Source organism: Copadichromis virginalis, linkage group LG12, assembly GCF_057382275.1.
Source record: "Copadichromis virginalis isolate Kocher_CV1m ecotype Utaka linkage group LG12, C_Virginalis_male_GT1.1, whole genome shotgun sequence".
In the NCBI taxonomy this organism is placed as follows: Eukaryota; Metazoa; Chordata; class Actinopteri; order Cichliformes; family Cichlidae; genus Copadichromis; species Copadichromis virginalis.
In genome coordinates, this window is record NC_140629.1 from 15,686,993 (window position 1) to 15,714,654 (window position 27,662).

The 27,662-nt window shown below is 42.5% G+C and overlaps 2 protein-coding genes across 2 annotated transcripts; one reads left to right on the plus strand and one right to left on the minus strand.

Moving 5' to 3' along the window:
* Positions 1–9,231: 9,231 nt before the first annotated feature.
* On the plus strand, positions 9,232–14,503 carry LOC146696697 (aldehyde dehydrogenase 1A1-like). Its single transcript, XM_085474944.1, has 14 exons — positions 9,232–9,469; positions 10,205–10,365; positions 10,574–10,678; positions 10,909–11,049; positions 11,162–11,291; positions 11,433–11,494; positions 11,763–11,891; positions 12,023–12,136; positions 12,269–12,371; positions 12,729–12,913; positions 12,998–13,162; positions 13,264–13,421; positions 13,562–13,636; positions 13,807–14,503. Exons 1-14 carry the CDS (start codon positions 9,409–9,411, stop codon positions 13,877–13,879), a joined length of 1,662 nt encoding a protein of 553 aa, XP_085331070.1. The 5' UTR covers positions 9,232–9,408; the 3' UTR covers positions 13,880–14,503.
* A 60-nt stretch (positions 14,504–14,563) lies between these two features.
* tmc2b (transmembrane channel-like 2b) lies at positions 14,564–27,211 on the minus strand. The gene is made up of 20 exons (XM_085474144.1): positions 27,166–27,211; positions 27,017–27,058; positions 26,404–26,803; positions 25,448–25,615; positions 23,566–23,656; positions 23,402–23,483; positions 23,194–23,300; positions 22,998–23,096; positions 21,060–21,202; positions 20,812–20,959; positions 20,236–20,430; positions 19,941–20,120; positions 19,107–19,265; positions 18,468–18,596; positions 17,837–17,904; positions 17,338–17,577; positions 16,907–17,032; positions 15,167–15,245; positions 14,944–15,070; positions 14,564–14,847 (listed from the first exon to the last, which is right to left on the minus strand). The coding sequence occupies exons 1-20, from the start codon at positions 27,209–27,211 to the stop codon at positions 14,630–14,632; spliced, it is 2,847 nt and encodes a 948-aa protein (XP_085330270.1). The 3' UTR covers positions 14,564–14,629.
* Between the last annotated feature and the right edge of the window lie 451 nt (positions 27,212–27,662).

A 27,662-nucleotide genomic window follows, 5' to 3' on the forward strand; every position in this document is an offset into this window, starting at 1 on the left:
GCTCTCAGGCTGAAGGAGGGGGTGTTGGAGCGTGCCTGGAAGGATCCTGCCACGGGGGAGGAGAGGTGGCAGGTTGTGGTGCCAAGGTCGCTGAGGTCAGCTGTGCTGGGAGCCTGCCATGGGAGCACTGGCTCTGGCCACTTTGGGGTCTCCAAGACTCTTCGCCGCCTCCGCCAGGGCTATTACTGGGGTCAACAGCGGAGGGATGTGGAGGACTTTTGCCGCAGCTGTGATGCATGTTCCTCACACAAAGGGCCACAAGACCAGTCCCGGGCTCAGCTTCAGCAGCAACCAGCAGGAGTCCCAATGGAGCGAGTAGCTGTGGACGTCATGGGCCCATTTCCTCGCACAGACAGAGGAAACCGCTATGTTCTTGTGGCCATGGACTATTTTACCAAGTGGCCGGAAGCATACGCCATCCCAGATCAGGAGGCTGAGACGGTCGCTGATGTATTAGTGGAGGGGATGTTCAGCCGCTTTGGAACAGCAGAGACCCTCCACAGTGACCAGGGGCGTAACTTTGAGTCCAAGGTATTTGCTGCCATGTGTGAACGCCTTGGGACTAAGAAAACCCGCACCACCCCACTTCACCCCCAAAGCGATGGGCTGGTGGAAAGGTTTAACAGGACGCTGGCCCAGCAGCTAGCCATCCTTACCTCAGAACACCAACGGGACTGGGATTACCATCTTCCCCTTACCCTCATGGCCTACAGGTCGGCAGTGCAGGACTCCACCCAATGTACGCCTGCCCTGCTCATGTTAGGGAGAGAGCTGAGAACTCCTGCAGAGTTGGCTTTTGGGAAACCCCCGGACGCGCCAGAGGCACCACCGGGCCGGGACTACGCAAGGAAGCTGCAGGACCGGCTGGATTCTGCACATTCCTACGCCCGAGAGTAGCTGGCGAAGGCAGGCCTGCGCCAAAAGAGGAATTACGACATCACCACTAAAGGGAGGCACTTCCGTGCTGGGGAGCTGGTGTGGGTCTACAGCCCAAAGAGGAAGAAGGGACGGTGTCCTAAACTGGATAGCAGCTGGGTGGGGCCTTGCAGCGTCCTAGAGCGAGTGGGGGAGGTTGTTTACAGGGTGCAGTTGCCTCCTAGGGGGAGGATAGTAGCGCTGCACAGAGACCGGATGGCCCCCTACAGAGGACAGTCCCTCCCCTCCTTTCCAGAGGGACGTGTACAGAGCGTCCATGACCCTGCTCAGAGGGGCCCCCGACCGGGGCTGCGTTCCCCCCCCTCGGACTCTTCACCCCAAAGCCCCGAAGCTCCGCGTCCTCCTCAGGGGCTCAGGAGGTCAAGGAGGGAACGTAGGCTACCGCCCCGCCTCAGAGACTGTGTCGTTCCCTCGGGGACGAGGAACTTATTGCTGGGGGGGCAGTGTAACGATGGTTAAGTGTTACTGGACAGTGACATGTTGGTTTTCTCTGCACACTGTTGTTGTTCCTTTAAGATTCATGTTTGGTTGGGCTGCAGGAAGTAGTGAGGGTGGTGTACAGGAAGGGGTGGGGGGACCTGGTTGTTCTGTGTGGGTGCCAGGCTGAAGAGAGGTGTAGTTCGAGAGCGCTTCCCCCTGAGTTAACAACCCGCTGGCTTATGTGCCGAATAAACGGACAAACTGAGACCCCAACCGTCTGGTTCTTGTGAACGTTACAATATATATAGCACCAAAATCCCAAAATCTCAAAGCAGTTTATTATTTAAAGTTAAAGACCCCACAATAATGGAGAGAAACCCCGAACCTGAACATAGAACAACACAGTGGCAAAGAATCTAAAACAAGCTTCTTCTTTTTTTTTCTTTCTTTTTCTTTTTTTTTAAAATTACTATTGTTTCCATAAGGAATGAGTGACAGCACAGTGGCTACGTCCATGTTTTATATAGAGTCAGTGGAGCCACTAATAATTGCCATCCACTTCTTGAAAGGACAAGAAGCACTGTGTCGGTGAGAGCAGACTGCTGGAGGCCACTGTGGGGATAGTTTAGGCTCTCGTAAATTAAATTAGCTCCTCGTTGAAATTGAGAAACTCAGTGACGAACAGCGACCAACCTCTGCTGGGAGTTATTCATTTATTTATTTACTTATTCCTGAAAATTCACTCAGAAGCCCGGGGCTTGATTATGTGACATCAGTACTTCTATCAAAGCCGGAGCGTCCTGATAGGCTACAGAGTGGACGCCCCTCTCTGGGAGGGGAGCTTTGGAGCACTCGGTGAAGGTGCTTGTTGGTGGTCACAGGGCGGAAAGTACGTACAGGCTACCCTCAAATGTAAGCTTGACTGTGGTGCGCATACGCATATATAGCTAACGACCTTGCGCATCTTTGAGAGCGGTTGCTATTAACCGGTCTGTGCGTTCAGAAGCTGCAAGAGTGTTTGAGCATTTTGAATCTATACGTTCACCTTTCTTTTATATCCTCAGGTCCAAAATTGGACAAGGCCCACCCCTCTCCCCCCTGTACTTCTTGGAAGCAACGGCTGTACCAACCTTTATTTGTCTCCGATGCACGGGCCACCGGGACTGCTCTCGCTCTGCAGTTTATTTACAGTGTTTCCTCAAGCAGCTGCTGCAGATTTACTCAGAGAAGCGTCCCCCTCCTCATCTCTCAGTTTGTACATCCTACTTTCTTTTGCGTTTTAATCCCTCCCACAATAGATACAGGCCGAGGAGCAGACGAAGAGGCTTGCAGTGAAAGGAGTGTGTGTGTGTGGGGGGGGCGGTAACAGATATTTTTGCTTAAAGTATAAGAATTATGGTTTGCTATAACCGCCTGCTACTGAATTTGATGACCTCAGATGTCAGATAAATATAACAGTTTGATGAAATACAAAACTGATATGATCAGACAGCTGAACATTGAACACAGCTGAACTAAAATAATCTACAAACATAAAGGATCTTAAGACTTGTTGATCCTGTTAATCTTTTCTGCAAAGTATGCATTACAGCTCCCCTACCTCCACTCTCCCCCTCCACTGTCCTCCAGATACATTTTAGTAACGGACCTGCTGGTGCACTTAGATTGATTTCCAGGTTACAGGCAGGAGGATGGATGGCACAAAATTGTAAAATTACACTAATAAGATGGATAAGCTGCATCACTCATCAGTTATACTCATTTATTTTTCTCTTTCCCTTTCACAAAGGATAGTCCAGTTCTGTTGCTGAAGGAAGTAATAAAGGAGGTGCTGGAGCAGCTTTTTGAGAATTTGAACAGCTGCAGAAGCTTCCAGGTTACTACGCAAAGGTGACTGAACACAAGCAAGAGAGAAGTGAGTCCAAAGTTCTGCTAAAAGGAAATGACCTTGTTTGACCTGGAACCACAACTGATGGGAATGCCCCTTGTCTTTCCTGTTCTCTTTGATTTTATTATATACCATTTCTTGACGCAACACTCCCAGGGATGCGTGTCTCTACCCAAGGTCTCAGATCTGTTTTGAGTTAGGCAAATGCAGGATGCTTTCTTTAATGTATGCAAGTTGCATACATTAAAGAATGTTAATGTTGCATAATGCAACATTAACATTTACCCAGTGACCATGAACCACCTTTGTTTGGGCACTGAAGTGACAAAACCTGAACAGTTGCTGCAGTTACCTAAGAAATATTTAACACACATTCTCTCCAGAGGCCTGGAGGTGAGTGAGCCAACTAGTTTCTCTGACTGAGAGATTGGTTCCTGTCTCACAAGAGAGCAGTGTCATCTCCCCACATCTCCCCAGTGGCAGATGACACTGCCCTCTTGAGGGAAAATAATGTTACTCCAGGCCAACAAAAAGTTTTTTTCAGTGGCAGAAGCAAGCTTCAATAAAACATACAGTGCTGTGCACACCTTGTGCTAGATAAGCTACCATGGATGGCTCCAGAGTCAGTAAATTACTCAAGCCAGACTTTTCAGTGGTGTCAGGTCCAAGTACTATCCACCATCCAGAAAGCTTATAAACTGTAACAAAAAAAACAAAAAAACTCAAAATTTGGGCCTCACAGACAGCATATTCATCACCTACAGTCTTATAACTGACAACAACAGGGTCATATAAGCTAACTTTAAGCTGGTAGACAACACAGCTAACTAGCAACAGCTCACAAGCCCGACTTAGCTGAGGTGTTCTTGATGAGGGGAAGACCTTAAAACATGGGAGCAGATTGTGAAGGTCATGTGCTGACGTGGACTCACATGTAAGAACGTATTTGCATAGCACATTTTTACACAAAAACTACAGAATTCTTTATAACAAAATACCAGAGAATAGAAATAAAGGTTAACCAAATGCAAGTGTGAAAACATGAGGTTTTAGCTGTTTTATGAAGGCGATCACAGAGTCCACAGATTTCAAGTTCAGTAATTCATTGTTCACTTGCTCTGACAAGCAAACACTGAATTACAATATTTTATACATGATGAAATAAATGCATGAATAACAGTTTCCAGTTCAGAGTGTGACACAATGAGACTTTACTTGGAAATATTTCTTAAGTAACACAAGCAAGCGATTTGACATGAACGTCGAAACATGCAAAGGTTACGCCAAGGTTATCATGGCCCTGAGTCTGTGGACTCAGTGGTTTTGATTATTATCTTATGTTTCAGGTTAATTCTTGTTAAGATTTTCTTGTTCTTATGGTTTGGTTTCTGTTTTGTATTCTTAGCTCCTCCTGTTCTGTGTCTCTGTGCCTGCCCTGGTCCTACGTCTCTGTGTTCCCTCCCTGTTGCCATGTCCGTGTCATATCACGTGTCATCCCATGTTTCGCACTGTGTGTTATCCTGCATATCATTCTGCGTGACTTTCTGCATTTTCTTCTGCGAGTCATGGTTTCAGGTTTGTTTAGTAAGTTTTTCCCAGTTTAGGTTTATCTTAGTTTCTGTTGTTCCCATGTCCACTCAGTCTGTATTCTCACCATTTTGAAAATAAAGTTCACTCACATCAAAGCCAGTGCCTGGCTTTTGGGTCTCTCGTTCACGACTCCACATGGCTGCCGCTGCAACCGTGACAAAAGTTCCAGAGAGAAGATTTAGCAAATGTGGCACAAGGACCGAGTTTCCATTATCTTAGACTTAAATCTGTCAGGGGACAAATAAGGACTTCTGCTTTTTCTTTATTAAGTCAGAGCACCTACAGTGGGGCAAAAAAGTATTTAGTCAGCCACCGATTGTGCAAGTTCCCCCACTTAAAATGATGACAGAGGTCAGTAATTTGCACCAGAGGTACACTTCAACTGTGAGAGACAGAATGTGAAAAAAAATCCATGAATACACATGGTAGGATTTGTAAAGAATTTATTCGTAAATTAGGGTGGAAAATAAGTATTTGGTCACCTCAAACATGGAAAATCTCTGGCTCTCACAGACCTGTAACGTCTTCTGTAAGACGCTTTTCTGTCCCCCACTCGTTACCTGTATGAATGGCACCTGTTTGAACTCATCATCTGTATAAAAGACACCTGTCCACAGCCTCAAACAGTCAGACTCCAAACTCCGCCATGGCCAAGACCAAAGAGCTTTCGAAGGACACCAGGAAAAGTATTGTAGACCTGCACCAGACTGGGAAGAGTGAATCTACAATAGGCAAGCAGCTTGGTGTGAAAAAATCAACTGTGGGAGCAATCATCAGAAAATGGAAAACATACAAGACCACTGATAATCTCCCTCGATCTGGGGCTCCACGCAAGATCTCATCCCGTGGGGTCAAAATGATCATGAGAACGGTGAGCAAAGATCCCAGAACCACACGGGGGGACCTGGTGAATGACCTGCAGAGAGCTGGGACCAAAGTAACAAAGGTCACCATCAGTAACACACTACAACGGCAGGGAATCAAATCCCGCAGTGCCAGACGTGTTCTGCTGCTGAAGCCAGTGCATGTCCAGGCCCGTCTGAAGTTTGTCAGAGAGCACATGGATGATACAGCAGAGGATTGGGAGAATGTCATGTGGTCAGATGAAACCAAAGTAGAACTTTTTGGTATAAACTCAGCTCGTCGTGTTTGGAGGAAGAAGAATACTGAGTTGCATCCCAAGAACACCATACCTACTGTGAAGCATGGGGGTGGAAACATCATGCTATGGGGCTGTTTTTCTGCCAAGGGGACAGGATGACTGATCCGTGTTAAGGACAGAATGAATGGGGCCATGTATCGTGAGATTTTGAGCCAAAACCTCCTTCCATCAGTGAGAACTTTGAAGATGAAACGAGGCTGGGTCTTCCAACATGACAATGATCCAAAACACACCGCCCAGGCAACAAAGGAGTGGCTCCGTAAGAAGCATTTGAAAATCCTGGAGTGGCCTAGCCAGTCTCCAGACCTCAACCCCATAGAAAATCTGTGGCGGGAGTTGAAAGTCCGTGTTGCTCGGCGACAGCCCCAAAACATCACTGCTCTCGAGAAGATCTGCATGGAGGAATGGGCCAAAATACCAGCTACTGTGTGTGCAAACCTGGTAAAGACCTATAGTAAACGTTTGACCTCTGTTATTGCCAACAAAGGTTATGTTACAAAGTAGCCTATTGAGTTGTATTTGTGTTATTGACCAAATACTTATTTTCCACCCTAATTTACGAATAAATTCTTTACAAATCCTACCATGTGTATTCATGGATTTTTTTTTTTTCACATTCTGTCTCTCACAGTTGAAGTGTACCTCTGGTGCAAATTACTGACCTCTGTCATCATTTTAAGTGGGGGAACTTGCACAATCGGTGGCTGACTAAATACTTTTTTGCCCCACTGTATGTAGGATCTGTAGCTAAGAATTATCTTGGGACTAAAAAGAGATATATAACTGAATGTCATCTGAATGTAGCAGTGATTAAAAAAATGTTCAAAACGTGCTGAAGAGCCATCAGATATAACAGAAAGGGCCCTAAAACAGAACCTTGTGGCACGCCATAGGTAATAGAAATAGAAGAGGACATGTACTTCACTGTGTTTATGTCATCACTGGTCATCTGCATTATTAAAGGAGTGAGAAGTGTCTTCACCTAGGCCATGTGGGGGTTGCAATATCCCATACGACATGTGTTGTTTTTATACACTGACGTGAGCAGTAAAACCTTTGAAGTGCAAATTCCTGAGAATTTTACTGAGAATGAATTATGACACCTTGTGATCTGCCTGTACTGGACCCCTGGTATGAACAATGTAATTTCTGTAATGTGTCACAAGGGAGTGCTCTTCATCTGATTGTCCACTGACATGCATTCCCAAATCATTGCTGCTTACTACATGTAGCTGCATATATTTAGGCTGTGAATTAAATCATTAGTGCTTCATGTTGGGAATATTTACTAATCCTAAGAGAATGACATATTCACCTAATTTCAGAACAATGCAGTAAATTACAAACACAAGTCTTTGCATTCCTCTACCTCTCATTTTTTTCATTTCTACTCCTTTTTCTAATAAATTTGACTAATAAATAGCCCTAACTAATTCCAGTGTCTGCTCACTCACCTTTTCTCTCATTCTCATGGTAAAAATGTAAATGGCCTGCATTTGTATAGCGCTGTACTCAGTCCCTAAGGACCCCAAAGCACTTTACACTACATTCAGTCATTCCCCATTCACACACTGGCAATGGCAAGCTACATTGTAGCCACAGGTGCCCTGGGGCTCACTGACAGAGGCGAGGCTGCCAGACACTGGTGCCACCGGGCCCTATGACCACCACCAGTAGGCAAACATGGAGTTAGTATTTTGCCCAAGGATATTTAGCATGCAGCCAGGAGGCAGCCTGGGATCGAACCACCGACCTTCTGATTAGTGGCTGACCTGCTCTGCCACCTGAGCTACAGCCACCCCATGCATGATTGCACTGTCTCCAGTTCTTTCACCATCTCCTACTTTCCATTTTTTATTCCCTTTCTTTTTTCTTGCCCTCTATCAAACTGTCAATTTAGGTCAAGTTCAGAGGCCGACCGACAGCTCCTTTGACCTGGTGGTCCACATCCTATGTAGACAGAGGCAGTCCAGTTTTGTCCTTAACTCTGGCAGACACACACTGACTCTCTGGATGGTAGAATTTCTATGAAGCAATTGTGCTCCATATGTTCGAACATTAAAACAAGGCCAGAGTTACAGATTTAATACTCCATTCAAAACGTCTGAATGAGTTTGTGTACATGCTCAATGTATAGCTAACCTACGCAGACCCCACCTGACACTAGGATCGAGTATGTGTTGATCAACATTGACTATGTGCTTCCCTAATGAGGAACAAACCCTTTGGAGATAAGTAGACCCAAAGAATCTAGGTTACTTATTTATAGTGTGCTGTAGTTCCAGTCCAAACTCTTTCATAGAAAAAGGCTTCAAGTCAAGTGTGTGACAAATAAGAGGTGAACGCATTAGTATGGGAGGATGGTTTTCACTATGTTTTCAACACTCCCTAGATGCAGCTCTACAAATCTTCTCTTTGTTTAATGAGGGTTAAATCAGGTTGTGTTGTCAAAGGGGATAATTCTCAAAAGGATGTGTGTATATCGAGACAGAAAATGGGCACACCAGACAAAATTATGTGATCACATTGTTCCTGGGAGACAGTGAAACAGCAGGAGGCCCCTTATCAAAGCAAACATCTTCCCAATTATGCTTGTTGACTTGGAGGTGGGTCTAACCAGGCAACTGGGCTGAACTGATTCATAGAAGACAGAAGTAAAAATGATGGCAAATTCAAGATTTTCAAGATTTTCGGGCTTGGTTCTTCCTCTTCAACATCTAAAAAGTTTATTGTATTGTAAAATTATCTTGGTAAATGTTTAGAAGTGTGCTTAACTTAAGGCGATTTTGAAATGGAAGATTTATGCACAGAAAGATTTAACAAAGATTTAACAAGGTAAGATAACATCTAATAATCTTAGCTTAGCAGAAAAATGTAACTCAGGGGTGTTAAAATTATCCACAGAGTCCCTTTATATTACCACCAATCAGTATTCTGATATAGATGGTGCTAATTATTTATTTATTATTTATTGCCAGTGTACTAGAAGCTTTCTGAGTAAAATATTAATAAGCAGTAATAGTAAATCTGCAGGATTCAAATTGTAGTGAAGGAATAAAAATAGTGAAGTAGAAGAATTATTTAAACACTGTCAAGTTGATAAATTCCCGCTGATTGCAAAAATGGCTAATAATTAAAAATGTGTCTAACCATACTGTACTTCCATTGTCACGTCAGATGATTAGTGAGCTTGCCGCCTCCCGGGACACATGAGGTAAACTGGGATTGGGTCCATCTTAATGGTTATTTGCACGTGCAGGCAGACCCTCAAATGACCCAGGAGAAATCCTTCTGTGACAGCGCGCAATCCTGCGCATTTCTGCTTTCTGACGCTGAGAGCTGAAAGTATATAAAGAAGCTCGGAGACTCTCCGGTCAGCTGACACCGAGAGGAAGGAGAGAGCAGCTGCAACATGCCTGTGATCGGAGTGGGAATACACCAGTCGGGGGGAACTGCATCAGCATCACCCACAGGTAGAACAATTTTTTATGTTTACGTAATGTAATTCCACAACCATTTTCTAATGTTTGTCGAAAGACCAGATAAAAGTGCTTTTATAATAATAAAAATAAAAATAATTATTATCATTATTTTTATTATTGTGACAGACATAAATGTTCAAAAGTAATAGGCTTAATTTGCCAGATTTAAAAGTCTGTAAGTGCTGTATTGACACATAGTTATGTATACATAATCTATTGTCTGGCTTCTCTACAAAATTATACAAGTGATATAGTAACATATTCAAACTGTCTTTTATCTGACACAGAAATCCACAATGCCTTAATTAAACTTGTTTCTTCCATATGAGCCCATGCATGATCAGGTTTTTCAGCAATTACAGTGAAATGCACCTCTGCTCATATTTTGCCCTGGCACAGCACTTGATGTTCTCAGATTCTCTCAGTTTAATTAAGGTCTAGTCCATTCTTCTGAGCTAGCAAACCATGTCAGTGCGTGGTCATGACCCTTGACCATCCGGTTTAAAAAAGCTGACAATGCCAATAACTAATTTGGCACAGTTTCTATTTACTCCACTGGGTTGGGATAGCATCGTGTGCACAGGGTTACTATCCTCACTCAGTGACCCAAATGTTAGCTTTCGCAATCACGTGTGTGTGTGTGTATGTATCTGTGTATTCACACACCTAATCAGACAAAGAGACTTGAACAACATTGTGTTCCATTTCTGTTTTTTGTTTTTTCAGAAAGAAAAAATTACAGCCTGAGCTCCCAGCCAGCCAATGGTTATGAACATCAGTCTGGAAATGGGTTCAACCACCAGGACCACAATTCCCAGAATGCAGATGGATTGGAGACAAATGCACTGCCCACTCCAATTGCAAACCCCCAAATTGTTTACACTAAGGTAAGCTGCAAGCCAAGAAGCAAAGCATATTTATAAGATGAAATAATTTGAATATAGGAAATATTTACCAGTCCTTTATCAGTTAGGATGCAGTAATTACCTGGAACAGCATTCAGAGATGATACCCCACACTGTGTGCTTATCACTGTAAAGTCAAAGAGTGAGGGGGATATATCACACAATCTTTGTCTCTATCTTTCACCATCAGGTGTTCATCGGTAACGAGTGGCATGAGTCATGCAGTGGCAGAAAGATTCCTGTGTATAATCCCACCACCGAGAAGCTGCTGTGTGAAGTGGAGGAGGCCGACTCAGTGAGTATTTTACACGTCGCTAGTAAGTTAGATGAGCTTTACAAGAAAAACTTTTGAATGTTTATGGAGCATTATTATGACTTACATTGTGAGCACTTTTTTGTACAACGTCTAACGTGTTGTATGCTGTGTAGATTGGGAATCTCCTTAAAGCAAATTTTTCAAGTAAACACATAAACTTGATCTGGCGTGATTGTGGTGGAAACCTCCTTAACTTGTGCTAATAACAGGACGATGTAGACAAGGCAGTGAGGAGTGCCAGAGCTGCTTTCCAGATGGGATCACCGTGGAGATCCATGGATGCCTCAGACCGAGGCCATTTACTTAACAGACTTGCTGACTTGGTGGAGCGAGACCGGCTCTTGCTAGCGGTGAGAAACACACATACACGTACCTGAAGTAAATCATCAGTAAATGTTGCTCCACAAAACATCACGACTGGATTATAATGACGCTGTGTGTGCTTTTTTTCTTGTTTTCCAGACACTAGAAGCTCTAAACTGTGGCAAAGTTTTCCTCGTGGCATATTTTGTAGATCTGATGGCTACAATCAAGACCTTGAGATATTACAGCGGCTGGGCAGACAAGATTCACGGAAAAACCATCCCCGTAGGTGAGTTAAATTCGTTTTTTTTTATTTAGATCAGAGGTTACACGTGTTTCCATATTTAAAACCATCAGCACAACAAAAACTGGATGCATTCAGTGCTATAATAAATGAACTGTGTGTGTTTTTTCTTTTTTTGTTTTTTAGATGGAGAATATTTTACCTACACACGGCATGAGCCCATTGGAGTATGTGGTCAGATCATTCCTGTAAGTGAAATAAACACTAAAGGATGGCAAACATTCAACTGTTATGTTACCAAGTTTTTGTGTTTTTTCAGTGTTTACATTCAGCCAGCTGTGAGTAAAGTAATGGTCCTGAATGTGGTGAAAAAAATTTTAACCTGTTTTTTAGCTGAACCTGAGATAATTTGTTGATTGGTTCTGATTGTGTCACATTCATTATCACATAAATCTTTTAAGCCAAAAAGTCTTATGAAGCGAAAACTGAAAATTGAGTTTGCACTTTGGCATTCAGTGGAACTTCCCACTGATGATGTTCGTGTGGAAGATTGCTCCTGCTCTGTGCTGTGGGAACACTGTAGTCATCAAGCCAGCTGAACAGACCCCTTTATCAGCTCTGCATATGGCTGCACTCATCAAAGAGGTAGTTAGATTCAAATTACTAATCACCCACAACAATCTTATGCAATTATATAAGTGCAAAAACTGGCGCAAGTCCATTTCTTACTGAAAGAAGATGACTGAGTGGCTCTCTTTTCAACTCTCTGTGTTCAGGCTGGGTTTCCTCCTGGAGTGGTTAATGTGTTGCCTGGTTATGGTCAGACAGCAGGCTGTGCCATTTCTCACCACATGGATATAGACAAAGTAGCCTTTACCGGATCTACTGCTGTTAGTATAAATCTCAGCACAGTGTGTCTGTGTGAACAGCTTGCTCTCTTCTGGTTTTGTGCATTTCACTCATGTACAAATGAACTCCTTTACTGTAACCATGCAGCTCACATGGTTGTCACTGGTTACCAGGTTGGAAAACTCATCCAGAAGGCTGCAGGTGAAAGCAACCTGAAGAGAGTCACACTGGAACTTGGTGGAAAAAATCCTAATATTGTCTTTGCAGACTGTGACTGTGAGTGGGACCTTTTTTCACTTGATTACGTCACATTTCTCTCTTTAAATGTCATATTCTTTTATACCTTTACCATGTCTAACCATTTCTGAATTGAACAAATAAAGTGCAGCACCATATTAAGTCACACTTGTGGTGTATAAATCTTTCTTTTAGATTTGATATCTTTATATGATATATCTTGTAGTAGTATTATCTTACTGTAGTGGTTTTCCCTAACAAGTGAATGATCCCTCGTTTGAACCTGGGAGTAGAAGAATCCCTTTGGGGTCGTGTCACAAAGGGCATCTGTTGTTAAAAAGAAATCTGCCAACTACCAGCAGTTAAAGGTGGCTTTTCTGTGTATATGTCTTGCAGTAGAGTACGCAGTGGAGCAGGCACACAGTGGTCTGTTCTTCAATCAGGGCCAGTGCTGTCTGGCAGGATCCAGGGTGTTTGTAGAGGAACCAATCTACGAGGAATTTGTCCGCCGCAGTGTAGAGAAAGCCAGATCCAAAGTCCTGGGAAACCCACTCTTGCCAGGCGTGGACCAGGGACCACAGGTATACTGTGGCCTGAATACTGTTACACCAACTAACAAGTCAGACAGGTCAGAATAATATGAGCTTTGTTTATTTTTTCCTCAGATCAACCAGAAGCAGTTTAATAAGATAATGGAGCTAATAGAAAGCGGGAAGAGAGAAGGTGCAACTCTGGAGTGCGGTGGCTCTCCAGGGGGTCAGCAGGGACTTTTCATCCAACCCACCGTGTTCTCAAATGTCAGAGACCATATGCGTATCGCTAAAGAAGAGGTACTCACACCCCCAACGGTGGAGCACATATTAAAATACGTAGTCTAATTCTACTGCTCATTTTTTTGCTTTTGTAAGATTTCTCTACCATCCTCTTGCAGATATTTGGCCCGGTGCAGCAGATTATGTGTTTCCGCAGCATAAGTGAAGTCATCGAGAGAGCCAATGCCACACAATACGGGTTGGCAGCAGGAGTCTTCACTAATGACATCAACAAAGCCCTTACAGTCTCCTCTGCTCTGCAAGCCGGCATGGTCTGGTATGGATCACATCCTTTGCACAGAGCATGATAACTGAAGCCTCTCTTAAAGTCCCATTAGACTTTGGAATAGTGCAGCTACTACTATTGTATGCCTGTTTTTAAGGAATAAGGTGAAACTAATGCTGCTTTAATTCTAGGGTGAACTGCTACAATGCCATGAGTATTCAGTGTCCATTTGGTGGCTTCAAGATGTCTGGGAATGGGAGAGAACTGTGAGTGTTGCCATTTTGAAATCTAAGGAAATTAACCTTTACATTTGCTGCATTAATGTCCATCAAACAACTACGTAATCGTTGCTTTGAGACTTTGTAACAATGCACTGCAACTTGACTAGTAAACTCTTTCTCTTTTTAATCAGTAGTGCTTGTTTTTCTTATTTCAGGGGGGAATATGCACTGCAGGAGTACACTGAAATCAAGGCAGTCACAATCAGAATATCACAGAAGAGCTCATGATACTGCCAGTCTACATTTCTCCTGTTTAAACCATCAGCCAGAGTCAGATCATTAGATCATGCTGCACCTGCATGTTTTGTAGCCACTTTGTGAATATTTATTCCATTTTCTGCACAGACTTTCTTTATTTTTGTCATATACCGCCAGGGTTACATGACTTTTATCTATGGTGGTCCTCTAGTGTACAGGTTTGTAAACAGATTGTTCTTTGAAGTTTTGCTTCTCGTGTGTTTGATAGTTTAGTTACACCGTAAATGGCAATTTTTCATAAATAGAACATTTTAATAGATGTCATGCAAAAAATTAGAAAGTCACTTTAAAAACTATGTACAGGGATTTCCACATGAAATCAGTCGTCTGTATAGATAAGCAGTAAACTGTAGACTGATTCCACTGTAGTAAACAGGAAAAAAAGCCGAGTCCTTGGTAGAAGTTGCTGAGACATAGAGTTTGTTGACATTTTTGCAATTGTAATACTACTGACACAGATAACACACCATTTCTGTATCTTTTAACTGAGTCGCTGCAGTAACTACAGACTTTTTCCAGTGTTAGGTATGACTGATGTCTCATCTACCATGTTGAAAATACTAATTGAATGCTTTTCATTCATATAATAAAATTCCAATAAGAAATGATGTTATGAAATTTGTGTTCATTTGCATCATTGCAGTAAACCCCAAATTGATTCCTCCTCCATATGCAGCTGGAGCCATCCTAGCAGATATCTGTAACTGTGAATCATGCTTCTTATGTCCTCGGAGGAGCGCCCCGACCTCTCCCTCTGCCAGGCCCAGGTAGAGGGCCCCTGAGATGTCCAGGAGGCCCTCCCCGTGCCCGAGGAGGATGGGCTACTGGCCCTCTGGGGTTTGTGGCAGCCAGTGACACCTCCTTTTGCAGGTTGACCCCTTTCCCCGCTGATCCTGGCTTCATTTTGGTAGACTTGCTTCCCTTCTCAATTACAATATCTAAAAAGACAGATTGAGAGTTGGAAAACGTGGTCAGGTCAGTGGGGTGTTAATTATCCTACAGTATATGCAGCTGAAGCCTGTATATGAGTGTACCATGAGGCGGCTCTTCCTCAGTGGGAGGCGGTATTAGAGATTTATTTGGCAGAAGGTCCTCCAAGTCTTTCATTACTTGATTAGTGCTGTCCTTGTTGTTCCTGCGGTTCTTCTCCTCGTCTCGGGCCTGAAGTGATGACCAACAAACCCGACAGTCATTTGATTTGAATCTAATCTTGAACTTTTGCTTAAATATGGGAAATTAAGAGAAATTCATACTGACCATTTTCATCTTCTTTTTAAGGTCCAGGTTTGCCTGTTGGTATCCCTTTGACACTGTGTTAAGGTAGTAGATGGCCAACCTGTTACACAGTATAAGTCTTTTACTGTGCCACTGCAGATGGATTAGATTACAGTCAGGCTTTGCACACAGTGCTAGATCATATTGTTCTGTCATTTTGTTCTGTGTTTATGTACATGCACTGATCATGGAAATTTTAGGCAAATTTATATTTTGTCTGGGTGCCATGACGTGTGTTACTTCGCCTCATCAGTTACAAGTTTAAAAGAACTGTTGTTAAATTCATAAGCTGCACAGGTAGCTTATCTGCTCTTTGTTATCTACCCAAACGTAATGTGATAATGTCAGAGTGGAAACAAAACACTGTTCGCAAACACTGGTTTTCTTGCCAGAAAGCTTAGGGTGAGCAAATAAAATGCCACTACACTGAAAAGCAGGTAATGAATAGCCTCCTGAAACTTAAGCTGCCTGCTTAGATATACCACTCCAGGGCTCAGGCCAGCTACATGCATATGAGAAAGACAGCACAAAAAGTATCCACTGTAGCCACCTGCCACGGGGTAGGCCACAAAAACAAATGGAAGAATGGAAAATTCAAAATACTGAGCCAGGTGTAAAAAGCAAGAAAGCTAGGTTGGGTTTGTCTGCAGGGAAACTTGTTGCTTGTGAGAAGAGATGACAGAGATGTTTGTACGGCAACTACCACAAAAATATTCACAAGCATGCGTTTTCCCCATTAAGAGCCATAACAAGGATAAAGACTAACAAAAAAAATCCACAGGACAGCACACATGTTTTATTTGTGGATTTAAATTTAAATGGAGGATTAAAGCTGGTCCTTTCTTTAGGAGCACCTGTACAGAAACTAGACCTGCCAGCTGACCACAGTAATTAAATTTATTAAGAAAAGAGATTGTTTGTTAACTGTAAAATGTGTTTGCTTACTTGACCACATCTTCACCACAACTATAGATGCCACTGGTACTGCTTTTGTCCTCTTTCCCTGCCCTCATCCCCAGTCGGTTGCGGCAGATGGCCGCCCCTCATTAAGTCTGGTTCTGCCCAAGGTTTCTTCCTGTTATAAGGGAGTTTTTCCTGTCCATTGCCTGTTCATAAGGGGTCATCTGATTGTTGGGATTTTCTCTGTATTATCGTAGGGTTTTTACCTTCCAATATAAAGCACCTTGAGGGGACGCTTGTTGTGATGTGGGGCTAAAGTGAATTCCTCAAAATCAGTGCCACTCAGTTAGGACAATGTGATCCGCCACACCACAAAATCAGGAACAGATGGACACCTTAAAATCTCTCTACTCTCTGAATTCTTCAGATCCTAATCTGGGTGAGTATCTGACAAACACATTCCATAGAGACCAACCAAGACTACCCTCCGATTATCACGGCCCACATTTTCACTGTACTCCTCCAAGAAAGGCTGACTTTTGCTGCCACTGTGTGGTAGTGTCAAAAAAGACAGTGTAAGGGTAACATCACCACATTATCAGTATTCACTAAGATAGAGACAACTGAAATGCACACAATTTGTTTTTCTAAATAAATAATAAGATTGTGTAGGCAACCTTAAATATATTAGCAGTGCACAAAAGGTTTCATTTGTTTTCTTACATTTATCATGCACGCTTAAAAACACACAAAATGTAAAAATGTATCTTCATTTAGCAGGTACAGAAGCCATGTTTGACTTATTATTTTAATTATACTTACACCATGAGGAGGACGACAGGCATGATGAGTCCAGGATTGGTGGCATATGTAAAAATGGTCCCTATGAAAGCTGGTAAATCCTGTGTTATAGTCTCCATAACCACATCGTACATCCTGTCCTGACCACTGGGGGGATATTGTTGCTGTTATCATTATTGTTACTAACCCTTGGATTTAAAAAAACACAAAAACAAAAAAAACATGTGCATGCAGAAGTATGCTTGAGAAACCTGCCAAGACGCTGCAGATTAAAAAATTTTATTATGTTCATTCTTTAAGTTGACTCTAATAATTATGTTAATGATCATCTAGTGAATCTGAATAAGCTTGTTCATGCAGATTATTAACCGAATAAAAAATGTAAATCTGCAGAAAAAGAAAAAAGATATTCATGCACCACCTTAGATCTCTTATTTTAACCTCATACTGACCTGAATGGACCACAGTCGAAGGACGGGGGCAGGGTCATTATCGTGTAAACGACAGGAAGCAAGCTAAGGAAGAGCACGAGGAGCAGCAGGCCCATGTAGAAGTTGTTGGACCTCGATGCCTTGAAAACTCGCTCGTGAGGAACATTACAGGCCATCACTGCCCAGCACTGGAAGTACATCGACGTCAGGAGACGCAGCACATTCAGACCCACCAGACCTGGAGCGTAAAATGCTCCCATCCTAAGAAAAACAACATATTAAGCAACACTGTTCAAAAAGGAAAAAGATCACGATGCAATTTCAAACTAATCAGCCACTGAATAGTGTAATTAGTGTTATTAGAGATTTTGTGATTGCTGCATTAATGATAGGCGGATCAAAGAAACGTGAGCTGTGTTTCAGCAGAGGGAAGCTTATTAGTGAGCTATTCATCTCATTAGAGAATCTCCAGTGAAGCAGAAAGGAGTCAGAAAATAAAATCATCGATGGAGTAATTCACCATATCATTCCTTGATTGAAGATAAGCCCCAGCACATTCCCACTGATGTCAAACTCTGCATATGATGGCTGGAATAAACACACAAACAACATGATTTGTATGTACTCCTGAATTAATAAACAGCAGGTCAATACACTTTGCATTTGTTGCTCTCTCTCTTTCACTCTGTAATTAAGTTCTCATTGTAGTGTCCTGTTTCATTCTATGTTCAGGATCACCTGTCTTGCCAGATGTCATTGCAAAGTATCAGGTTGATGTAGATGCATTACGAACTGCGGTGGTAAACCCTTGAATTAAAGCAGAAAGTCTGCACCTCCTCCTCTGTTCATGTGTTCAGTAATACCTGAATGATAATGACATAACCACTACTTAAACTGACACAATCACCTTAAATTCCCATGCAGGACTTGAGACAAGTGGTGCAAGTGCAGACTTAAACGTTTTATTTATTTATTTATTTTAATTGTGTTAACGGCAATTGAGCAACAATCAGTTTTGAGGCCTGCTGAGGCCTGTTCCCTGCAAACATTGCTGATGAGCACGACATTATTTCAGTCAAACAAACTAAGATGGACATATGTTAAGGGCACGGGACACTGTGACCCACTGACACACAATTAGGAGTACTCACGAATCCGGCCTCCAGGTCCCAGCACCAGCAGTAGTTGAGGAAGCGAACAATGATAGCTCGCGCAAAGTCACCGATCAAGATAGTCAAAAAGGTTACCTGCATGTCTGATACGATAAGTTTCACAAATTCCTGCAAGGTAAAAGTAAAGACATAAAGAAAAGAAAGAATTGTGATGTTGTCCCCAAATACTTAAAATCAAATGTTTATTTATTCAAATACTTAATTTTTAAGGGAATATGCTTGGTATGAACTAAATATATACCAATCAAATAAGTTTTGTTTGATCAGAAAATTCACATTTTATAATGTACCTATGTAACAAGATTACATGGAACATTTACATGTAATGAAATTAGTCAGCATCATGGGCAGAACATATGTAGAGTCTATGACCCCTACCAAATTGAAACAATGTTGCACTGATCACTGCACTAGCATAGATAAATAGACCAGTTTGGAGATTTATTTTTTTAACTATGCAGGTTATTAATGAACTTGTGCAACACAAATTGTGACCGGTGATTCTATGAGTAACTGTGATGTGATTATTGTGTTACAGACAATTTAGTGTAATTACAGTAATGCAGTACTTTGTAATGTGTTTCCCTCAGCACTGTTATACATAAAGCTTCTACTAACTATTCCCACTGCAGTCTCCCAACAAGGTCCTCTGACAGCATCTGCAGGATTCACGACCAGTGGAGGCACATCCGTCGTGTTGTAGTAGGAGCTGTAGTTGGCATTGTACTCATGTATAGCCCATTCAGTGGCATTCTTGAGCTCCTGCTCCGTTTCCAGCTGAAAAACATTTAATGCATCAAAGAAAAATTAAGGTGTCAGTGTTCATGTAGCATATTTCATACACACATAAATGTAGTTTCCAGGTTTTAAAAAATAACTGATTATTGGGAATTTGGGAAGGACTGTTTATTTTCTGCTTAAGATGTGAGTTAAAGGTCCGATACCACTGTCGCTTAATTTAGCACAAACACAGGAACAGTAGCCAGGATCTGACTGAGGAAAACAAAACCTGCATAACCGGCTATGAGGTTTAGGGGGCAATATTTCACACACATACACACAAACACACACACTCATTTTCATATCTTAGCAAGGATATCTAATTGACATAATGCTTTCCCTAGCCGCTTACCCTAACCGTCATCATCAATAAATGAATGCCTAACCTTAATCCTCAGCCTAAACCTAACCATGACCTAATTGTAACCCTGACACTAAAACCACATTTCGAGCATCAAAAGTGCCTTCAACGTTGTGGGGACGCACATTTTGTCCCCAAGTGACTGTTGGTCAACACACGTATAGTGGCATGTCAATTTTCTGTCCTCATAAATGTGTCTAAACATGTGTGACAAATATGCAAAAAAACCAAGACTTCTGCAGTGTACATTACTTTTCACATCAGTGTATAAATGCAACTGTAACTAATGCATGAAGGCACATCAGCCATACCTTGTCATTAACTTCATCAAAGAGAGCAAAGAGGAAGGTGTAAAGATTTCCCAGGAAGAGGGCGAAAATTCTCCCCAGCTGCCACTTAAGGGCAATACGGGGATGATAAGCTTCCAACTCTGCAATGGTTTCAAACAGTGGAGGACACACTAGTCCCAATAGAGACATCACAAACTCCACCTGATACAAAAGACAAGAGAGAATGTAAACATTTATTTTTTCAAGCCTCAACTATCCCAACTTTTCATCGCTCCTTGTGTCGGAAAAGAACACCATGTGCTCAGTGTAAACCTACCTCGTTCTTTTGAAACCACGTGAGAGACGCTGGATCCATCTTAGCAAAATCCTGAGAACGTTTCACCACAAAGTAGATGAGATAACCACTGCCACCGAGACAGCACAGGATCATAATATTTGCCAGAATCCTGAGGAAACGTTGGAGATGGATGTTTTCATCCTTCTGGTTCTCCTTTTCATCTACAATGGACTCCTGCATTACAAATAAAGAAGCACTTAAGATCTCTTTCAGTTTCAAGTTACACAATTTAGCACCTTCACATTTCAGAAGTTTAAATCTCCCTGCAAATGGCGCCAGGACAGTTTTCCCCACTTTCCTTATTAAGTAGATTTTTATGATTAACCATCTTAAATTGGGGCTCAGCATATGAAAATGTTGACGTGGAGTACATTATGCTCGCACCTCTCTCTTCGCTGTAACACTATAGGGGATGGAGAAATCAGTGGCAAATTAACAAGTGGGATGTGTTTGCTGGCAGCAGGAATGACATGCCCAACATGGACCTATTTTATTTACACCACATATGAAAACTTCCTTCTGAAAATCCTCCAACATGCACACACACACGCTAACCTTAAAGCTGGTGGTTATGGAGGCGTACTTATTATCTGCAGTTTCGGGGTTTCCTATGAGGTAGTCCCAGCTGGTGAACATCTTCCAGCTGAAGGTGAACTCTCCTTCATCACCCCCATCTCCTCCCTCATTTGCATTACGAGCCATCCTGAAGAGACAAACAAAAAGAAATGATAAAGAAACCCTAAAAAAAAAAAAAAAAACTTCTACATGATTTTCATCTGAATGCCCGCATATGTCTTGCCTACATTCTAATGACAACCATTAGGCTGTATCCAAATATTCCAACACCAGTGAGCAGGTATGACAGAGGGAGTCTGAACTTCAGCACGCCAATGTTTCGTTCGTTGTTGTAGTAGCCATAAAACAAAATAGAGTACTTGCAGTATCCCTGTTGATGAGAAACAGAAAGGTATAGTCACGCATACATGCAAATACAGTCTGTACTCAAGGTAAGTTTCTCACCACACCAATGTATAAATAACATTAGAAAATATCAAAATGGTGACTGAAACAGCCATGCTATCATCTCTGAGGGTGTAAAGGCTGCTATCTATATTGCTAACATGCGAATGTTCATTCTCTTCTGCTTATCAGGGTCACAGGGGGCTGGAGCCTATCCCAGCTAAAATAGGGCAACAGGCAGGGTACACCCTGAGCAAGCTGCCACCCTGACACAGGGCTAACACAGAGCGACAGACAACCATTCAGACTTACACATTTGGGCAATTAAGAAGCACTAATTAACCCAACCCCACCCAGATGATGTAGTCAAACTCATGACTGTTCTTGCCTTGAGGTATCAGTGCTAAGCACCATTGTCCATCCATCCATCCATCTTCACCTGCTTTATCCGAGGCTGGGTCGCGGGGGCAGCAGCCTAAGCAAAGAGGCCCAGACCTTCCTCTCCCCAGCCACCTCTTCCAGTTTATCCGGGGGAATACCAAGGCGTTCCCAGGCCAGCCGAGAGATATAATCTCTCCAGCGTGTCCTGGGTCTGCCCCGGGGCCTCCTCCCGGTGGGACATGCCTGGAACACCTCACCCAGGAGGCGCCCAGGGGGCATCCTTGTCAGATGCCCGAACCACCTCAGCTGGCTCCTTTCGATGTGGAGCAGCAGCGGCTCTACTCTGAGCCCCTCCCGGATGGCCGAACTTCTTACCCTATCTCTAAGGGAGAGGCCAGCCACCCTTCGGAGGAAGCTCATTTCTGCCGCCTGTATCCGCGATCTCGTTCTTTCGGTCACTACCCACAGCTCGTGGCCATAGGTGAGGGTAGGGACGTAGATTGACCGGTAAATTGAGAGCTTCGCTTTTACACTCAGCTCCCTCTTCACCACGACGGACCGGTGCGGCGTCCGCATTACTGCAGCTGCAGCCCCAATCCGTCTGTCGATCTCCGGCTCCCTTCTCCCATCACTTGCGAACAAGACCCCGAGATACTTGAACTCCTCCACTTGGGGCAGGAACTCATCCCCGACCCGGAGTGGGCACTCCACCCTTTTCCGGCTGAGAACCATGGCCTCAGATTTGGAGGTGCTGATCCTCATAACCACCATTGTGCTGCCATGAAGTTCAAATTGAGTACCAGAATTCAGAAGAAAGTGATTTAAGTGATCCAGGAATTCTTGTTGGTGCCAGCAGGCCGGTCTGAGTAGTTCAGAAACTGCTGATCAACTTGTGCCTTCCTACACAACCATCTCTAGAGTTTATAGAGAATGGTCCAAAAAAGAGAAAATATCCAGTGAGCTGTAATTTTCTGGGATAAAATGCTGTTTCAATGCCAGAGGTCAGAGGAGAATGGCAAGAAGCCTTTAAGCTGATAGAAAGGGAACTAAAACCAAGATATGCAGAAAGCCTCTCTAAACATCTTAAACCTTGAAGCAGGTGAGCTACAACAGCAGGTGATGCTCCCCTCATCTAAGAACAAGAAACTCAGGCTGGCTACTTGAACTTGACACTGAGTTAACTGAACTCTTATGGCATCCACAGTCACCAGATCTTACCAAAACATTATCAAAAGTTAAAAAAAAAAAAAAAAAAACAAGTATTAGAAATTTTAAAAAAAATGTATTTTTCTTTTCTTTGGTATAAGGGCAAAAACTACTGTTAGCCAGTCTGGGGAAAAAAGAGAGCTCGTGTGTGAGGAAAAAATGAATTAAGGGATGCATGAAGCTAGGATCCTCACACCAAAGTCAAAGAGCACTGAGAAGTCCATGGCTGTGTCCTGTTCAGATCGTGGCACAGTTTTCCGGGGAATGGAGCCATAGGGGAGACCCATGAGAACCTAAATGCAGAGAAGAAGGATGGAGAGATGGATGGAGAGAGCTCAGCATTTGCCACATTAGCTATTGGCTGCTAGCATACATATAGACAAAGCCTACCTCTGGCAGCACCACCAGACCAAACATGAACCCGAACAGGATCAGGTTCAGGCCATACATCCACCTCAGAAAAATGAAGTAAGATGCCACCGATGATCCAAAATGACCTGGGGGGAAGGGGGTGGGGTGAAAATACATAATTGTGAGGACAGCTTATTAGCAAATGTAAGATTATAGCTTAGTGATTATTTGGTTTTGTGGTACCAACTTTCTACTTCCTTTATCTTCCTCTCCCAGGGTATACAAGCTGTTTTGAAGTTCTCAAAGTCCCGATTAAACTTGATAAGTTTCTAGGGGAGAGTGCAGAGAAGCAAACTTAAACAATATTACTCAAATTATAAATCAATGCATTTTGCACAGTGAGGACATTACCTTGGTCATCATGACTTTAAACGCATACAACTTCTTGCCTTTTCCTTTCCCGAGAGCACCTTCGAATTTTTCAACAAACTCCTGGGCCTCCCTGTTTCAGGCAGTACACAAATGTTCAGCAATGAAATACCATCCATGCCCACATCCAACTGAAAATCATGATCTACTCAGTGAATTAATTATTTAGTTAGTGAACAGGATGTACAAACAACAGGTTTGGAATGATTTACTGACTGATGACACGCTGCATATGTTAAGAGCACTGGCAGGAAGACACAGCAAGCAGGAGGTCAGCTCACCACAACAACATGCATTAAACAGTGTCAAGCTCATGAAAAGTTAAGGCAACTTGGCTATCATGTTCCCTTTCCAGAAACTTGCCTACATACATAACAAACATACATACTTACCTCACAAACACACACTGACTTACACAAGCCTTACCCCTGGCTAGGAAGCCAGAACAGTTTGCTGTCTTCTAACATATCTAACAGGCTGAGATACAGCCAGCTTGGCTTGTGCTGAGATTTTATAGGACCCTGTTGTCATGTATACAAATTCCACAAAGGGCAGAATTTCCATACAGTGCATCCAGAAAGTGTTCAGACCACTTCACTTGTTTCACATTTTGTCATGTTACAGCCTTGTTCCAAAATGGATTAAGTTCATTTTGTTCTGCATTCAATATGTCCATTGTGATGTTGAGTAAACAAAATTTTCCTCGAAATTCTTGCAAAAATCACATACATGTACTGTAAGTATTCTCACACTTTGCTCAATACTTTAGCAATGATTGTAGCCTCAAGTCTTTATGATTATGATGCTACAAGCTTGAAACACCTATTTCTGGGCAGTTTCTCCCATTCTTCTTTTCAGAACCCTTCCATCAGATTGGATGGAGAGCACAGCCATATTCAGATGACTGTGCTTCAAGTCTGGGCTCAGAGTTGGCCACTCAAGGACATTCACAGAGCGGTCACAAAGCCACTCTTGTCATCCTGGCTGTGCGTTTAGGGTCGCAGTCTTGCTGGAACATAAACCAGACCAGTCTGAGGTCCATAAAGCATCTAGTTCCTGCTGCTGAAAAACATCGCCACAGCATGATGATGCCACCACCATGCTTCACTGTAGGAATGGTATTGGCCAGGTGATGAGAGGTGTCTGCATGATGATGCAGACATGACGGGCCAACGAGTTGGCATTCAGGTGGCTTCTGTCTGGCCATTCTGCCACATGGGCCTGATTGGTGGTGTGCTGCAGAAATGGATGTCCTTGTGAAAGGTTCTCCTTTCTCCACAGAACAATACTGGAACTCTGTCAAAATGACCATCAGGTTCTCAGTCACCTCCCTGTCTAAGGCCCTTCTACCCGATCACTCAGATTGGCCATGCGGTCAGCTCTAGGAAGAGTCCTGGTGGTCCCAAACTTCTTCCATTTACAGATTATGTTGGAATATTGGAATAAGGCTGTAAAACAATGTGGAACAAGTGAAGTGCTGTGAATACTTTCCAGATGCACTGTAGATGAATAAAAGCCTAGATCTAAACATTTGCATAGGTTGCAGGACTCAAAAGAAGAAACATGCTTTGCCCTGTCTAAAAACACATTTTTTTAAAGTAGTTTTGTCTGTTTGTATAGTTGAGCATTGATGAGTGGAAGTACCAAAGAGGTAAAGTAGCAGTGAGCAAGATTTAATAATAAATGTCCAACTTCACATGGTATTAAAAGAAAATGTGCACCAGCAAAAATGGAGTAATAAGCAATTTTAAAAAGGCACTCAAAATGAACAACATCTTTAATGAACAGAAGTTACGGTTGTAACAAAAAGCAGGCCAAAGAAGAGGATTAAGAGTTGGCCACAGTTTTTTGTTTTCATTTTTACTTTAGCAGTACGAGCCTCCTCTTCATCCGCCAAGGTTTGTTCCTTAATGTAGCAATCAGCTTCTTCTTTTCTTCTACTTGTTCTTTCAGGGCAGCGATCTCTCCCTCTGACATCGACTCTTCATCAGACTCGTCTTCAGACTCGTCTTCAGAGGAAGAAGCTGGAGAGCTGCCAAAGGGAAGCAACCGTCACTCGCAATGACTTTGAGAAGGCATAATTCTCACACGATTCATCACCTCAAGAAAAGCTTTCCTGGTGGTTTTAATTAGTAGATTTATATCTAACTGCACACGGTGCAGTGTTCACTTAATAACCCCAGTTCCAAAAAAGCTGGGATTCTGTGTAAAATGTAAATAAAAACACAATGCATTGAGTAGCAAATCTCATAAACACATATTTTATTCACAATGGAACAAAGACAACAGATGTGTAAATGTGAAGATGTACCATTTTGAAGCACGTTTTGAATTTGATAACAGCAATCCCGTCCCAGCAATGCGGTCAAATTGATTGGCATTTGATAGTACAGATGGACAATAACCCAAAACATACAGCCGCTGCATTAAAGGCCTGACAGAGCATTTAAAAGGAAATAAAACAGCATCTGGTGATGTCCATGAGCTCAAGACTTCATGCCATCATTGTCAGCAAAAGGTTTTCAACCAAGTATTAGAAATGAACATTTTATTTTCAGTTATTTAATTTGTCCAATTACTTTTGAGCCCCTGAAATGAAGGGATTGTGTTTAAAGAAATTGCTTTAGTCCCTCAAATTTTTATGCAATTTATTTTGGACAACCCACTGAATTAAGGCTGAAAGTCTGCACTTCAACTGCATCTGAGTTGTTTGAATTAAATTTCATAGTGGTAATTTACAGAGCCAAGAAAAAAACTACACCTATATCTGTAAATATTTATGGACGAAACCGTAGGTACAGCTCTCAGAGAATACTGCACCTGCTCTGCTTTCCATTCTTCTTTTTCTTGTCCTTCTCACTGCCTTTATTTGTCTCGTCTTTGCCTTTAACATTTCCCTTCTTCTCCTTATTCTGATCCTCTTTCTCCTGTTTGGAAGGCGCTCTTCCTCCTTTCTTCCTTTTACCCTGATCTTCTTCGCTCTCCTCATCACGCTCCTCATTTGCAGCTTTCCTCCTGGGAGCTTTGGCTCCTTTCTGTCTCACCCTTCGTTTGTCTTCCTCATCGTCTTGGTCACTGTCTTGGGGCTTGGTCCTCTTCCTTCGTCCCCTTTTCCTCGGTGCCTCATCTTCATCTTCTTCATCATCCTCATCATCACTGACCTGTTTGGTTTTACGCTGTGCTTTGGCTCTTCTGTTTTTGCTTCTCCTTCTGGTCTCATCTAAGACACACACACACACACACATACAAATATATATTATTTTTTTACACAAGGTTTGATATTGAAAATGCAATAACATGTCCCTGAACAAATACAACCATCAACAATAAGAACTGACAAAAAGGGCCGAAAATGCCTTAAAAGCTATAAACATTTTCAAAACGTTTTCTTTAAATTAAACTAAAGACAGAAAAATTGTCCCATATGACTTACCTTCACTCCCACTGTCCAACGCAGCATCCACCTCCATCCCAACTGAACAGATGCATGAATACAACCATTTAGATTCAAATGTTTAAATAAATATAGCAATGAATGAATGAGTCAGTTTTCCCTATAATAGCATTAAAACATCTTCTCACCATCTTCAGCCTGAATTACAGCATCGTTTTTCCTTTTTGGAGGCATCCTTCTGATCTTTTAGTTATTTATATATTCTTTTTGTCCCCTACTCACTTCCGACTCAGTCTCATCTTCATCCATGAGTCACTCAGTTCACTGACACAGTACACTGTGAAGGTACAGAAAGAAAGTCAGTATACATAACCACATAAGCACACACACACACCACACACACACGCACACACACACCTCTGTTTGTGCTGCTCAAAGGCTGGGCTCCATGACAACAGCCAAAGAAACCCAGCCCTTAGATGATAATCAGGAGCCAGAGAGAATCTGAGAGACAATGGACTTGTCTATCAAAATGTTAACTGATATTATACAGGGGAGAGATATAAGAAGATATAAATTTTTGGTGATTTAACACTCAAGTTTATTTGAATTGGATAATGACCAATATCTTGAGTCACTGTCATATACAACATCTAGCAATGCAACAAAACCGTTTTGAAAAGGA

What these genes read in the sequence shown, in the direction of transcription:
- tmc2b (XM_085474144.1), bottom strand. Translation starts at nt 27,211, where the DNA reads ATGCCTCCAAAAAGGAAAAACGATGCTGTAATTCAGGCTGAAGATG. An exon ending in GAAGATAAAGGAAGTAGAAA is followed by an intron (nt 23,301 to 23,401) that starts GTTGGTACCACA and finishes CCTTCCCCCCAG; the next exon opens with GTCATTTTGGATCATCGGTG. An exon ending in CGTGGTTTCAAAAGAACGAG is followed by an intron (nt 20,121 to 20,235) that starts GTAGGTTTACAC and finishes CTTTTGTATCAG; the next exon opens with GTGGAGTTTGTGATGTCTCT.
- LOC146696697 (XM_085474944.1), top strand. Translation starts at nt 9,409, where the DNA reads ATGCCTGTGATCGGAGTGGGAATACACCAGTCGGGGGGAACTGCATCA. An exon ending in CGGAAAAACCATCCCCGTAG is followed by an intron (nt 11,292 to 11,432) that starts GTGAGTTAAATT and finishes TTTGTTTTTTAG; the next exon opens with ATGGAGAATATTTTACCTAC. An exon ending in CTGCAAGCCGGCATGGTCTG is followed by an intron (nt 13,422 to 13,561) that starts GTATGGATCACA and finishes CTTTAATTCTAG; the next exon opens with GGTGAACTGCTACAATGCCA.